The 14,980-nt window shown below is 43.4% G+C and overlaps 1 protein-coding gene across 4 annotated transcripts in view; it reads right to left on the bottom strand.

Annotated features, from left to right (window-relative positions):
• The window catches only part of parn (poly(A)-specific ribonuclease (deadenylation nuclease)), a 119,723-nt gene that overhangs the window by 47,345 nt on the left and 57,398 nt on the right, over positions 1 to 14,980 (bottom strand). For all 4 annotated transcript variants that reach the window (XM_055651691.1, XM_055651693.1, XM_055651692.1 and 1 more), the window contains exon 21: positions 12,998 to 13,072. In XM_055651691.1, coding sequence (XP_055507666.1) covers positions 12,998 to 13,072 — 75 coding nt within the window. The remainder of the gene's footprint in view (positions 1 to 12,997; positions 13,073 to 14,980) is intronic.

The raw sequence follows: 14,980 nt of genomic DNA, 5'->3' as shown, positions 1-14,980 counted from the left end.
ACCCACAGGGTGATTAATGCCTCCCCCCACACCACACTGGGTGATTCACCCTCCCAACCCACACACGGGGTGATTCATCCCCGACCCCCGACCCCCACATGGGGCGACTCAACCACCCGACACCCACACCGGGTGATTCACCTCCCCCGACCCACGAACCGGGTGATTCACGCCCCCACCCCGGGGGACTGATGGCCCGGGGTCCACGAGTGTGGAACCAATCAGCATGGAGTCCGGATGATGGGACGGAACACGGGCCCGCTGCACTGGCAGCCATAGCAAGTGCTTACCTGACATTCACCGCTTGTACTCCAGAAGGCTTTGCATGACAACAGTACGGGTCACGGGTCGTGACCTCAACTGCCCTGCAACCTCCCTATACATTTGTGACTGAGAATCAAACCCGGCTCATGGTTGTGAAAGCATTCAATCCTGACCAGGGACTATAAAGGGAAGTACTAACAAGAAATGGATTCTGTGCATTATTAATACAGTACTTTAAAGCTGCATGACAGCTCCAAAAACTCTGCATATGTTTATAGAGGGGCAACTCCTCATTTGGAATACAGCAAACAGGATGTGTGTTACTCATGCCTTTTCTAAAGCTTCAGTGTGTTTCAACATGTCTTTAAAATTTTGTCCAAAAGTCTGTCTGCAAGCTCACAAAAGATTATATTCACTTTAGGAACACCTGCACTGGTTCTTTTCTGCTGTCGACATGAGGAACTGCTGGAATCCAGCGTAGAGCACAGAGTGCTGAAATAGCTTAGTGGGTCAGGTAGCAACTGGAGGACACAGATGAGCCTGAGGAAGGGTCCCGACCTGAAACGTCACCTATTCATGTCCTCCAGAGATGTGGCCAAACCCAGATAGCATGCATAACAAACCTTCCCACCGTGCCTCAGAACATGTGACAATTATAAACCTAAACCCAAATCTGTCAAAAATAATCTTAACAAGAACCCCCTGGAGAGAAAAAACCCCCCCACCAGAGCCTCCAGAGGGAGAGGAGGGTTGGTTGGGAAGGGAAGGAGAGAAAAAGAAAAATCACACCTTTATCTGGTTAGCAAACAAAACTCTGTCAGTTAAAAGATTGAGAGCTGAAGACCCTTTGCAGAAATATTGTTTTCCAAGAAGAGATTTGCCCAGTCTTGCAGCTAAAATAAGGGCATGGCTACTTTCAGTGGATTTTGTTTATACAAAGCTGACGAACTGAAGGGAGTAACCATTCTCCTGGCTTTATACACACCATTACCAATGTCAAACATTGAAAGTCCACCTCACTATTGTTTGAGACCGTACAGAAAACATGGCTGACACAACCATCATATCTGAGAAAGGCCACCAAGGTTACAAGATGACAACTGTTGCTCATAAAATGGAACCAGAGCCAACTATCAAAACCCGCAAATGAAAACCAACAGGTGAATTTACCAATTAGAGTCTTCCCCGACCCCTATCCAATATTTGGAGTTTATTAAAAGTCATCCAGCTATCAACATGCCAAATAAATAATTAGAAAGTTTACACCTTAATTGCCTCAAGGTAAGAGGAAATAAAACAGACTTAAAGTGTCTACATTGGAAAGAAATAATGCAAAAACATCCAGGAGGTGGAACTGCAGCAACATTTTGGTATAAATTTTAGTATAAATTTAGTTTAGTTTAGAAATACAACGCGGAAACAGGCCCTTTGGTCCACCGAGTCCGCACCGACCACCCCATACACTAGCACGACCCTGCAGACTAGGGACAATTTAAATGTTTTACTGAAGCCAAATTCACCTACAAACCTGCATGTCTTTGGAGTGTGGGAAGGAAAATCACATGGTCATGGGGAGAACATACAAACTCCGTGCAGACAGCATAGTCAGGATCGAACCTGGGTCTCTGGCACTGTAAGGCAGCAACTCTACCACTGCACCACTCCCAATGTTTAACACAATTCTGGCACGATGAAGATATATATGCCAATTGGTTTAGCAAAACATGAAAGTAGAGTTTCAAATGTAAAGTTGTAGATTGAAGGCAGCTGGACAAAGAACATTCTGTACACGGCAGCAGTGAATAAGCAGGCAGTGATGATCAATCCTTCAAGTATTTAATTCAGAATGCACTTTGATTTTTACACCCATGGGACTGCTGAGTAACATTTCCATTCATCATGCAAAAATGATGATTCAGAACTCAGCCGGAGGTTTTTTTCATCCAGGATCCACAACATACTATTAATTTGTATATTTAAGCCTGAATTAGCAGCAACTGTGCTGGCAATGACATTTCAGTAAATACTTCCAGTAAATGTCCCTCATCCCCCATCTGGAATAAAAGCAACCTCACAAAAGATTATATTCACTTTAGGAACACCTACACTGCTTCTTTTCTTCTGTCGACACGACTCCGGTAGGAAAGTGCCGATTCGGGACATCCAAGCCGCAGAGTGTGTTCCACCGCCTGCACATCGGGCCGTCTGTAGCGGTGACTATAGCCCCGACCACAGTGAAGAATGCTGTGGTGGATGTTTGTGTTAAATTTTTATTGTGTATTGTGTTCTTTTTAAGTGTATTGCTGCTGGCAAATTCATTTCACTGCATGTGATGTGCATGTGACAAATAAAATTGACTTTGACATAGACTTTGGGTCTGTAGAAGGGTCTCGACCTGAAACGTCACCTATTCATGTCCTCCAGAAATGTGGCCTAGCCAACTGAGTTACTCTAGCACTTTATGTTCTTTCCGTGTGTTACCAGGCTTCCGAACGGTCCTTTAACAAGCTACGATCCAATTCTCCTCTACCTCATTGCAGACATTGGATTTTGTCTATGGAACAATTGCGTTACAATGCTGAGAACTACATTCTGCACTCTACACCTTTCTCTTCATATTGTTTAGTTTGATTGTATTTACATATAGTGTTACCTGATTTGATCAGATAGCATGCATAACAAACCTTTCCACCGTGCCTCAGAACACGTGACAATTATAAACCTAAACTCGAAACCGTCAACAGTGATCTTAGCAAGAACACCCTGGAGAGAAAAAAAACCCACCAGAGCCTCCAGAGGGAGAGGAGGGTTGGTTGGGAAGGAGTGAGAGAAAATTAAAATCATACCTTTATTTGATTAGTTAACAACACCCTGTGTCAGTTAAAAGATTGAGAGCTGAAGACCCTTTGCAGAAATATTGTTTTCCCAGATGAAATCTCCCAGTCTTGCTGCTAAAATAAGGGCATGGCTCCTTTCAGTGGATTTTGTTAACAGAAAGAGCTGAAGAACTGAAGGCATTAACCTGAATGGCAAGCCATTCTCCTGGCTTTGTGCACACCATTACCAATGTCAAACATTGAACGTTCATGTCACTAGTGTTTGAGACCGTAAACATGGCTGATACGACCATCATAATCGAGAAGGGCCACCAAGTTATAAAACTCTGATCTTGGGTGTTTGGGTGTGTGTTTGGTTGGGTGTGTGTGTGTGTTTGGTTGGGTGTGTGTGTGTGTGGTGGGTGTGTGTGTGTGTGTGGGTGTGTGTGCGTGTGTGGTTGGGGGTGTGTGTGTGTGTGTGTGTGTGGCTTTTGTTTGTGTGTATCTGTGTGTGTGTGTGTGTGTGTGTGTGTATATATGTGTGTGTGTGTGTGTGTGTGTGTGTTTTTTTGTGTGTGTGTGTGTGTGTGTGTGTGTGTGTGTGTGTGTGTGTGTGTGTGTGTGTGTGTGTGTGTGTGTGTGTGTGTGTGTGATCACATCCTCTTGAAAAAAACGACACGATAACGATAAAAATGTTTACATATTCCGGTAGACATTTTTCCCCTGGAGTCCAAAATCGACATCAGAAAATGTCATATTTTATTTCTCGAGTTATTAATGAAAACGTTAAAAAATCTGGCAAAACTTTGAATTTAAAAACGACTGTCTTTCGCCGATGACACCACAATGGATCTGCATGCCTTCTTCCTCACGTTGCGAGTGACATCACCACCCACGTTATATAAGAGACGCAGCCGGAGATGAAATCATAGCTGAAGACTGCGGCGGCACAACTCGCGGTCCTTTGGTCAATGCTCGCTCGCCAGCCGCCTCACTCCTGGTCCTCGTGTCGGCGCATGGTGCGGAGGTTGTTGCCACTCTCTGCGTCTGCCTCTCCTCCGTCGTCTGTCCTTCCCTCTCTCTCTTTACACTCCCCCCCCCTCCCAAAACGGGTCCCACTTGGTCTAGTAAATAGTAAAGCCCCTGTCCCACTTGGTCGACCTCCACCGCGACCTCTGGCGAGTTTGCCAGCGACCCATAGTCGTGGCAAGGTCCCTAAGAGGTCGCAGGAGGTCTTTGTCACTCTCCTTCATGTCGAGAGTGGTCTCCGCGTAGTCAAGGCTTCAGCTAGGTCGCGGCATATTTTTCAAGATGTTAAAAATCGACCCAGACTAAAAATAGGTCGCCATGGGAAAAATCGATATTTCTTTAGTCGTAGGTCTAGTCGAACCCGGTCGTAGTTGGTCATGATGCTAGTCGTAGGTGGTTGAAAGTTATAGCTCTGAGGTTTAAAGAAAAGGTTAGTAGGAAAAAAAAGGTGATTTAAACAGCAGAACGTCACCTCTTTCACTCCAAGGCATGTTCATTCATAGCTGGAGAGATTTTTGGAGAGGAGACGTGTTTTAGAGATGGCACCAAAAAGGCAGCAACGCAGGGGAGGGCACAACCCTAAAAAAAACCTGCATGCAGGTGTTGCCCACTCAGGAGGAGTGGCAGGTGATGCCACAGGAGGTGATAGTACAGGAGGAGGTAGCCCTGCATGAGAGAGCCCCTGGAGGAGACCAGGGTGGCAGTATATGTCCCCACCACCTTCACTGCTTCATTTGAAGGCAGCAAAACAGCTCTTTCTCCTGTGTCTGACACAGCATCAGAGGCAGATGCCCCATTGGTGGTGAGGGAGGTCTGGAGGAAGGTTATGCCCTACACCTTCACCAGGCAGCAGGAGGGGGACATTGAGGAATAGTTCCAGCAGAATGCCATCCTGTACAAAAAGGAAAATGAGGGGCACAGTGACAAGAATGGCATGCTTGCCATCCACTGCCCCACATGTGTGCTTAAAGTTCCATCTTTTGTCAATGCCCAGCACCACTCTTCCATTCATCTGGTGTACTGGGACAGTCCATCACATCATCTCCATTCACCTATTGCGACCTCTTCTTGTGCTTCCTCTTCACCCTTGCTCTTCCCCTTCTGCCTTTCTTAAAAAGCTGTTGAAGCAAAAGGGCTACTGCAAACACCAGTAATTGTATTTTTACTAACATCCTCCAAACTAGTTCCTTCCTTGCATGCATTGTTCAGAATGATTTTTTATTATTTTTATAAAACAACCTGGGAGGCATTTTTTAGTGAGAAAAAAAAAAAGCAGACATAACATCATTTTATCAGGTGATCATTTGAGCTGTCACTTGTCACTGGTCGTTGTTGGTTTTCGCTGTGGTGCTCTGAGGTGGAAGGGGGTCGTGCTCATTCACGGACCAATTTGCCAGAGACCATCCTCGAGTAAAACGTACATGGTCGAAGCCAATCTTCAACAATCGATGGAGGTCTTCTTCATAGTCGAGGGAGGTCTTCAACATTGTCGTAGGTCGTACACATAGTCGAGGAAGATCGTAGGAGGTTGAAGGTCACCACAACCTTGATTTTTTTTTAGTCGCTTAAGGTCGCGTTGGAGGTCTCCCAAGTGGGACAGGCCCTTAAAGGCATGGGAGAATTATTCCTACCTAGTAGATCGATCTCTTAGGTAGGCATAATTTTCCCATACCTTTCATCCGCAGTACATGTAACACACGAAAGTATGTGCAACTCGCGTGCCTTCGAAGCTGCTTCAAGCCTTCAATGACAACGGTCTATAAAGGTGGCCAAAATTCTGCCTTTGCATCGTGGACTGCGTGCATGTGCTGCGCAGCATACTGCGCATGCGCAGTGCAAGTTTCCTGGCGGGTTTTTCGAACATGGATTGTCATTATCTTAAGAGTATCTTAAGAAACAAAGAGAGAAGAATGGGGTTCGTGTACAAATAACATGATGAGCAAATTTCTTTGAGCTATATGTTTTTAAATACTTTATTAAGAGATGAGCGTTTTGAAGACAAATTACTTTATAAAAGTCGACTGGCTGCCTACCCCGAGTAATTACTCGCGGCACGTGCCTGCACCAAGGTTACAAGTTGACAACTGTTGCTCATAAAATGGGACCAGAGCCAACCATCAAAACCCTCAGATGAAAACCAACAGCTGAATTTGCCAATTAGTGTCTTCCCCGACTCCTTTCCAATATTTGGAGTTTATTTCAAACATTATATTGGTGTGTTAGTCTTACGAAAACAATTATTTCCATTTATAATGCATTCAATTTTTAAACAAAGTGACGCATGTAATCTTTACCAGAAACCATACACTTCCCTCCAACAAAAAGCAACAGAATGGTACCTTTTTTTTTGAAATCAAGGAATTACCATGCTCCAGAAAAATTCTGCACAGAAATACTTGAATCTCTAGACTACTGGCAGAGCACATTAATACGCGTAAGCAGTGGGCCATAACAGATGGAGATCAGCAACAGACCAAAATTGATGACACTTAAAACAGTCAAATACACTATTAACAGGATATCACGTTTCAAACTGTTTTTGCAAGGCTCCAGAGACACTGTAGTATTCTGAACAGGAGGCAGTCATTTAAGTCAATGCCCATTCAAGTCCTTTGTGCAGTCATGTTTTTGCCCACACCTTTTGCTCTACAATCTGTAAGCCTACAAGCTTATTCCATATATTCCACATGGGAAGAAACAAATTTAAAAAACTTCAACATCAACTACCCCTCGCCCAAATTTTGTAATTTAGTTATAGAGATACAGTATGGAAACAATCCCTTCAACCCACCGAATCGACTGCAATCATTGTTGACCGGTTCACATTAGTTCTATGTATTCCCATTTTCTTTTCAACTCCCTACACATTGGGGGCAATTTTTAAGTATGCCAATTAACCTACAAAACTGCACATATTTGGGATTCGAGATAGAGTGAAACAGTGTGAAAACAGGCCCTTCGTCCGAACTTGACCACACCGGTCAACATGTCCCAGCCACACTAGTACCTGCCTGTATTTGGTCCATATCCCTCCAAACCTGTCCTATCCAAGTACCTGTCTGTTTCGTAAAGGAGAAGGATGTGGGAGGAAAGCCACACAGTCACAGGGAGAAAATGCAAACTCCACACAGACAGGACCCAGAGTCAGGAATGAACCGGGTCTCTGACATTGGGGAAGCAGCTCTACCAGGTGCGCCATTGTGCTGCCAATTATATGATGCAATGATGTTATACTTATAATGTTAGAACACCGATGCAGCTTACCAGAGAAGTGCATTTCATCTATTCACGGTTCATGAAATTCATCTCTCTTATAATCAACTCTTAACCGCTTCTGTTCCAAGAAGAATGTTTCCAACTTCTCCATACTTATGCACAACTAAAAGCACGCAGTTGACTGAAAAAAGTTGTAAAATGCAATTGTTTTGGAAGAAATTTTAGCTAGAGGCATTTTATAATTTAGGTGCCCACATTGAAGATTTGTCACTATTAAAAAGTCAAAAATGAGGTGATGCTAAATAATATAAACCACAGCACTTCGATAGGATAAATTTATAGAATCCAATCAAATAAGAGGGCATTTTCTAATAAATAATTTTGATTAAGAATGACAAATAATTTGAAATTAAAATGTTCCATTCAACATTCTTTGTTTGGGGGAATGTCTGAGATTGAGAAACTTGGGTCTGAAATTAATGTCCAAAAATTAACTGAAGGGGAATTTAGAATACAGCAGTGAACCAGCAAATAATTTTAAAACAAACATTTGGCATGAGCTTCCACAGAATACAAGAAGTGAGATAATAGCAAAAGTAAAAACGGGTCCCTTACCAAATAAATAATGAGAGTGATTGGTAGAGATTTCAAATAATTTCAGATCTGTCCCCATGGGGGAAGACATTAATATCCCCGCCCGTTTAGAAAATGGATGGAGGAAGGGACTTTAAACATGCTCTATCACGAGAGAAAAAATAGTAAGTAAACTAATGGGGCTGAAGGCCTACAAGTACTTGGACCATGCGGCCTGTATTCTAGGGTCTTAATGAAAGTAGCTGCAGAGACGATAGACAAGTTGGTTGTAATCTACCAAAGTTCCCTGCATTCTGGAAAAATCCCACAGGATTGGAAAACTACAATGGTAATGCCACTATATAGAGAAAAAGGGAGCAGAAAGCTACAAACAGGAAACTACCAGATAACTTGACATGTCATTGTGACAATATTGCAATCCATTACGAGATGGTAATAGCAAGATATTGAGGAAAATCATAAGACGCGTTGAACATGATCAAGAAAGGAAAATAGTGTTTGATAAGTTTTCTAACGTTCTTTGACAAAGTAGGAAAAATGAATAAAAGTAGAACCAGTTGATATAAACATTTGGATTTCCAGAAGACCTTCAAAAAGATGCCAGATATAAAAACTGTCCATGGATACTGCCTGACCTACTGAGTTTAGAATTTTCTGACATTCCCCCATCAGATTTCCAGCATCTGTAGCATTCTTAAAATATGTTTGCTTCTCCATTTACTGAGCTAATATTTCTTCACTTTTGCCAAAAAAGAACATTTCAAATAGGCTTAGCCTCTCAATGTCCAGCCATGGAAAGAGCATAGACTCCCCCACTGAGCTTCAGTGCACACTGCTGCAGTCTGGAATGGGCCAGTCAGATAGTGGGCAACTCTACTGACAAGGGCTTTTGGCCAATACCAACTGTACAATTCTTTAAGCAACGGGTCGATTTAATAAATTTAAAAAAATAAAAAAAATAATAATAAAACTGCAGATAACATAGACTTTCCTCTGAAATGGAACAAAAATTTGCATGAAGCAATGTAAAAATGCCAGTGACTCACGACCCGCTTAATGTAAATCAAAAGCTTAAGGAATTCATTAACTTGGAGAATGAATAACCGCCAGATTTGTTATATCTATCTGCCAGTCAAATCAATAAGTTACATAGGAAATGGTCACTTTAATCAGCAACTACCTGGAATGAAAACAATTTAAGAACACTTGAGGCAGAAACAAAAGGGGCATTCAGAAAAACAGTGGAGATCATCAAACTATACAAATGGATAGTAAATTCACATGGAATAGGACTGATGAGACTTTGTTATAATGGTCCCTGAAAATATCAACATTAACTTGGATATTACATTCTGAAGGACCAAAGGAATTCCTATGGCGTTTATAATTGTTGACCAATAATAGCCCCGTAGCCTTGTTATCCACAAACTTGTGCTAATACATTATCTCGTCTATAAATGAACAAGTACCACTGGCAAGATTTAGGAAACCAGTTCTCTCTTCGGAATATCCCAAAGCTCTTCAGTGTTCACAAAGTCCTTTAGAAGGCAAAACACTGCTGTAATTTAAGAAATGAGGCAATGTTATTTGGAAGTCAAATTCTCACTTATGGAACAATAATCTGTTTTAAGATGCTGATTGCAGGCCAAATATAGGTCAAGAGATCAAGGAAAATATCCATGCGCCTTTTCAAAAAGATGCCATAGATTATTTGCATCTACCCAAGAGAAGGGGCCCTGGCTTAATCCATCTCCCTCAGGCCCTTACTGTAGTGTTAGCCAAGACGTTTGCAATCATCTCCCTAGAATCTTCCAACTGAATAACAAAAGTACAACCAAATGAATCTATATAACTAAAAGTCTCATCTTGACCACTTCCTGTCTGCACTGTATATTGATTTTAGAAAAGACGCTACCATGCATCGCTATGATTTTTGGCCATCTTACTCAGTCCTCCTCCGCTGAGGCAGCCTGGAGGATTTTTCCGATTGATGACAAATAAAAAAGTTATGAATGTCTAAAAAATTGTGAGATCACACCAGCCGTGAGTCAGTCAACTGCCAGCCCAACAGCCGTGAGTGACTGAGCTGCCAGCCCAAGAATCCATTCGGCCCACAATGTCCATACTAGCCTTCTGAAAACCAGTTCCTTTGGCCCACAACACCTATACTAGCGCTCCAGAAAGCCCGCTCGGCCCCCCCCCCCCCCCCCCCCCCCCCCAGGAGGCTGCTGACTTTTGGTTATTAAGTAGAGCTACTGCTCATGGAAAAAAAGCTGTTTTTATGTCTGGCTGTGGTGGTTTTGACCATCCGGAGTTGCCTTCCAGAGGGAAGTACTTCAAAGAGTTTGTGGCCAGGGTGAGAGGGGTTATAGATTATCTTACCCGCTCACTTCCTGGCCCTTGCAGTGTACAGTTCATCAATGGGGGGGGGGTGAAGGTTGCAGCCCACAACTTTCTCAGCTGATCGAACGATTTGCTGCAGCCTCTGGATGTCGTGCTTGGTAGCTGAGCCAAACCAGACCATGATGGAGATGGTGAGGCCAGACTTTACGATGGCAGTATAGAATTGGACCATCATTGCTTGTGGCAGATTGTGTTTCCTCAGCTGGCGCAGGAAGTACATCCTCTGTTGGGCCTTTATGACTGCGGAGTCGATGGTGCCCCCCCCACCCACCACCACCACCCCCACCTTTAAGGTACTTGGAGATGAAGTTGAAAGACTCCACAGGTGTGACTGTGGTGTTGTTGATGGTGAGTGGGGATGGGAGGGGGAGCTCTCCTAAAGTCTACTACCAATTCCACTGTCTCAAGAACATTGAGCTCCAGGTTGTTACAAAGGCACCAGGACAGCACCTGTGTCACTTCCTGTCTGTAGGCAGATTCCTCCCTATCCTGGATCAGTCCAATCAGCGTTGTGTCATTCATAAACTTGAGAAGCTTGACAGAGGAGTTTGTGGAGGTGCAGTCGTGGGTGTAGAGTAAAGGAGAGGGGAGAGTACGCAGCCTCGCGGTGCTCCTATTCTGAGGGTCTGCGGGTCCGAGATGTGCTCTCCCAGTCTCACACGGTCTTCCTGTTTGTCAGGAAGTTGATGCCGCCGCGCCAGTGCAGGTTAGCATAGAAGCATATTCCACAGCCTCTTGATTGCCCCACTGCCTCTGCTTCTCGGTCCTCCCTGTGAAGTTGAAAGCCAGCCAGTTGCAGCACACTGTCCGGGATTGACTCACACAGCCAGGTCTCGGTGAAGCACAGGTCAGCGGCTCGAGAGAAGTCCTTGTTCGTCTGGCGCAGGAGTTGCAGTTCATTCACTTTGCTGTTGAGAGAACGTAGATTTGCAAGGAATATACTCGGGAGCGGTGTGCGTAATCCTGGTTGCCGGAGTCGGGCGACTGCTCTAGAGCATTTCCCACAGGTCCTCCTCAGTCAAGACCTCGAACACAGCTACAGCTCCGGTGACGAGCATGTCCAAATAATCCAGCGAGTGAGAGAAATCCGAAATGATGTTTGGAAGTACCGAATATCTGATGTTAATGAGTATCTCTCTCATGAAAGTGATCTTTGTGGGATTTTCACAGACGAACACATGCAAAACAGCAAGGAGCAGTACACCGTGGCAGCCATAGTCGGCGCCAGTTGGAAGTTTGTTTGCAGTAGACCACAGGTCACATATTTCCGAAAAACAGTCATCCTTTAGCACTACTCTCGCCCTCCCACTATCGCGCCAATATGGGATTCAGCTCCCTGACTCAGTCCGACGAAGGGTCTCAACCCAAAACATCATCTATTCCTTTTCTCCAGAGATGCTGTCTGACCCGCTGAGTTACTCCAGCATTTTGTGTCTATGAGATTTAACTAGCTAGCTTGCCCCTTGGATCCCATTTCAACACTGTTAATTGTAATTCCAGAAGTTATACTGTTGTTTTCCATTAAGTTCTTCCTATTTTCACACCGGGTCCCCCCCCCCCCCCCCAATAATCAGGCTGAAAGATTATGGATAGATACGAGCAATATCTTCCCCCCCCCCACCTTCGTGTTCTTAGTTTATTTAGCAATAGCACTGGTGATGCACGCACATTTAGATACATCATTCTCATGATGAAATTGCTGTTATTGATATGGCAAGTGACATTAATAAATCCATTTTAAAACATTAGGAGCTTGATGAGGGAGATGAATAAACATTTCCCTTGTGTATGTACTTTGTGTGTTTATTCCGAGTTGGGAATTGCTGAATGACTGTCACAAGTGCAAGTAGCCTAATAATCAAAGGAACTGTGTGACTATCACATGTACTGCATGGGCAAACGTCCAACATTTCTGAACAGCAAAACATTCTACTTCCAGAAGTTTTGCTTCTATTATGTCACACCAAGTTAAACGGTATAGATAATCGACCAATATAGTTTTCAATCACCGAGTCACACATCCCGAGAGACTACCATGCTCAGTTCCTGACCTAGAAACAATGAACTGCAAATGCTGGTTTATACCAAAGATAGACACAAAGTGTAGAAAGGAACTGCCGATGCTGGTTAAAACCGTAGACACAAAAAGCTGGAGTAACTCAGCGGGGCAGGCAGCATCTTTGGAGAGAACGAATGGATAATGTTTCGGGTCAAGACCGCACAGGGGGTGATGGGTATGGGGAACAAGTTGCCAGCAGAGGTAGTTGAGGCAGGTAGTTCAAAAGCATTCAAATAGACCAGGAGAGGTACATGGATGGTAAATATTTAGAAGGTTATGGGGCAAACACAGGCAAATGGGACTATTTTAGATGGGGCAACTTGCTCGGCATGGATAAAAGTTGGGCTGAACGGCCTGTTTCACTGCTGTATGACTTAGAGCATTTGTTGAAGTCAGGCAAAAGGTAGATGACACCACCTGTGATTCTGCTCCAGACAGAGATGCCTGCCAACAATCTATCGAGACAGCATGGATAATAATTGGAGGACAATCAGTACGCCTAGATCTTTATACGGCCAAAAAATATATACAGAACACGAAGAGGGGAGTAAAACGGTAAAATAAATTACACTGGCCTTTGTGCAGAAATACTTGACGCTGTGGGAATTTCACTTACCGATCTGTACCTGCTCCCGTTGGCTCAAAGCTACAAATGCTGAAGTATCGTCTATCCAAGACACCTGGATGTTACCTAGTACAAAATGAAAACATTTACCCACAAATATTTCATACATTTTTATTTCAATTGCCTACAAAATGTCACTTGATATGAATGGTGAGACTTTAATGCTCTGTTAAATCAAATGAAGTTTGTTCAAGCCTATTACTAAAACAATATCAATATTATATTTTTGATATCACATTACAATACATACATACCTAGATCAAAAGCACATTATTAATTTCAAGAGTAAAAGGAGTTCGAGTTAGTTTTAAAAATTGCTTTTTGTGTTCAGAATTTGGCACAACAAGCATGTTTACAAAGATACCATACTCACTCCTTCATGGCATGATATTAGTTGAACCAATACCACCGGGTGGCGCCGTCAGCGATGGCAGCCTCGCCAACGGTCTGTCTGTCTTTTTGACTTTTGTTACTTTAGTGTTTTTTTTAAAGTTTGTGTTAATGTTCTCTGGTTTGTTCAATGTGGGGGGGGGGGGGGGGGGGGGGGGGGTCGGGGGAAACCTTTTTTCAATCTCTCACCTTACCGGAGATGAGATTGTTTTGCGGTTCATATCTCCGGTCACTCTGAGGCCTAACATCATGGAGATGGAGGCCTTGCTTGAGACCGACTTTGCCCCACCGGGGGGACGTGGACTTGGCATCGGAGCATGCGATCCCTTGCTTGCCTGCAAATTTAAACATCAAGGAGCTCGCAGCCTCGCGTAGAGACTGATGCCGGGAAGCTCCAAAGTTGCAAGAGGTTCAACTAGCCCCGACCCGGGGTCCGATTGCCCGGTGCGGGGTAGCTGAGAACCGGCGATGCGGGAACTTGATCGCCCCGACGCGGAGGGCGCAACTGCCGGCTACGGGAGCCAACGTCGTCTCATCAAGGGAAGGCTTAAGGCCCCCGACTGCCGGAGAACAAAGAAGGGAAGAGATTGAACTTTTTTTTTCGCTTTCCATCACAGTGAGGAATGTGGAGGAGTCACTGTGGTGGATGTTTATGTTAAAATGTATGATCCAATGTGTGTGTTTTGTTGCTTTTGATTGTATGAATATAAATCAAATTCCACGTACGTTGCAAAACATACTTGGCTAATAAAGTACGATTATGATTATAAACCCATATTCCAGTTTAATAACAGTAATCAAAACTTTATGTTCTTCCAACTGTAGTTTTATAATATCAATTAGTGACCTCTTAAACGATGCCATGCTAAACAGTCTAATTACCTTATATAGACACAAAATGCTGGAGTAACTCAACAGGTCAGGCAGCAACCCTGGATTTTAGTCAGTTCTATCCATTTTCTCCATGGATGCTGCCTGACTAGTTGAGTAATTCCAGCATTTTAGTCTATCTTTGGTATAAACCAGCATCTGCAGTTCCTTTTTATTAAATCCCATCACGTTGTTTAAATTATTTCTAAGCCCATTATAACACAGCACTAAATGACTGGCGCAGAGTAACATATCTACAAATAAATTAAGTTCTAAAACTCTCAACAGAAATGCATCTTGGCTATTACCTTCCAGGTTTGATAACCCAGAGTATTTTCAAATTATGCAGTAAAACAACTTCTGCCACCTTGTCAAGCTGGCAAGAGTCAATGATACTCCAGAAGTAAACGGCATTCTTCAGACAAGAAAGTTGTGAAAAAGTAATTTATTTCATCCAGAGATCAAATTAATGATTAATAAGATTTGCAAGCACCTCTCATTTATATTGAATTGACTACGCTAACTCTGCATCACTGTCAGAGACAGATGGACTCTACTCCATTTCAGTACTCGACAGTGGGATTAGTGTTTCAGTTCCGATATTGGAAGGGTATTTTTCTCTTGTTTTTTTTTTCCTGCCCTGTTCACACTTTTAGAAAGATAACCACACACTGATTGCATTTATTTGGTGGCACAGTGTGGTAGAGATGCTGC

The sequence above is a fragment of the Leucoraja erinacea genome, chromosome 20 (assembly GCF_028641065.1).
Source record: "Leucoraja erinacea ecotype New England chromosome 20, Leri_hhj_1, whole genome shotgun sequence".
Taxonomy (NCBI): Eukaryota; Metazoa; Chordata; class Chondrichthyes; order Rajiformes; family Rajidae; genus Leucoraja; species Leucoraja erinaceus.
The sequence above is the reverse complement of the archived record's forward strand: the minus strand, read 5'-3'. Positions and strand labels throughout refer to the sequence as shown.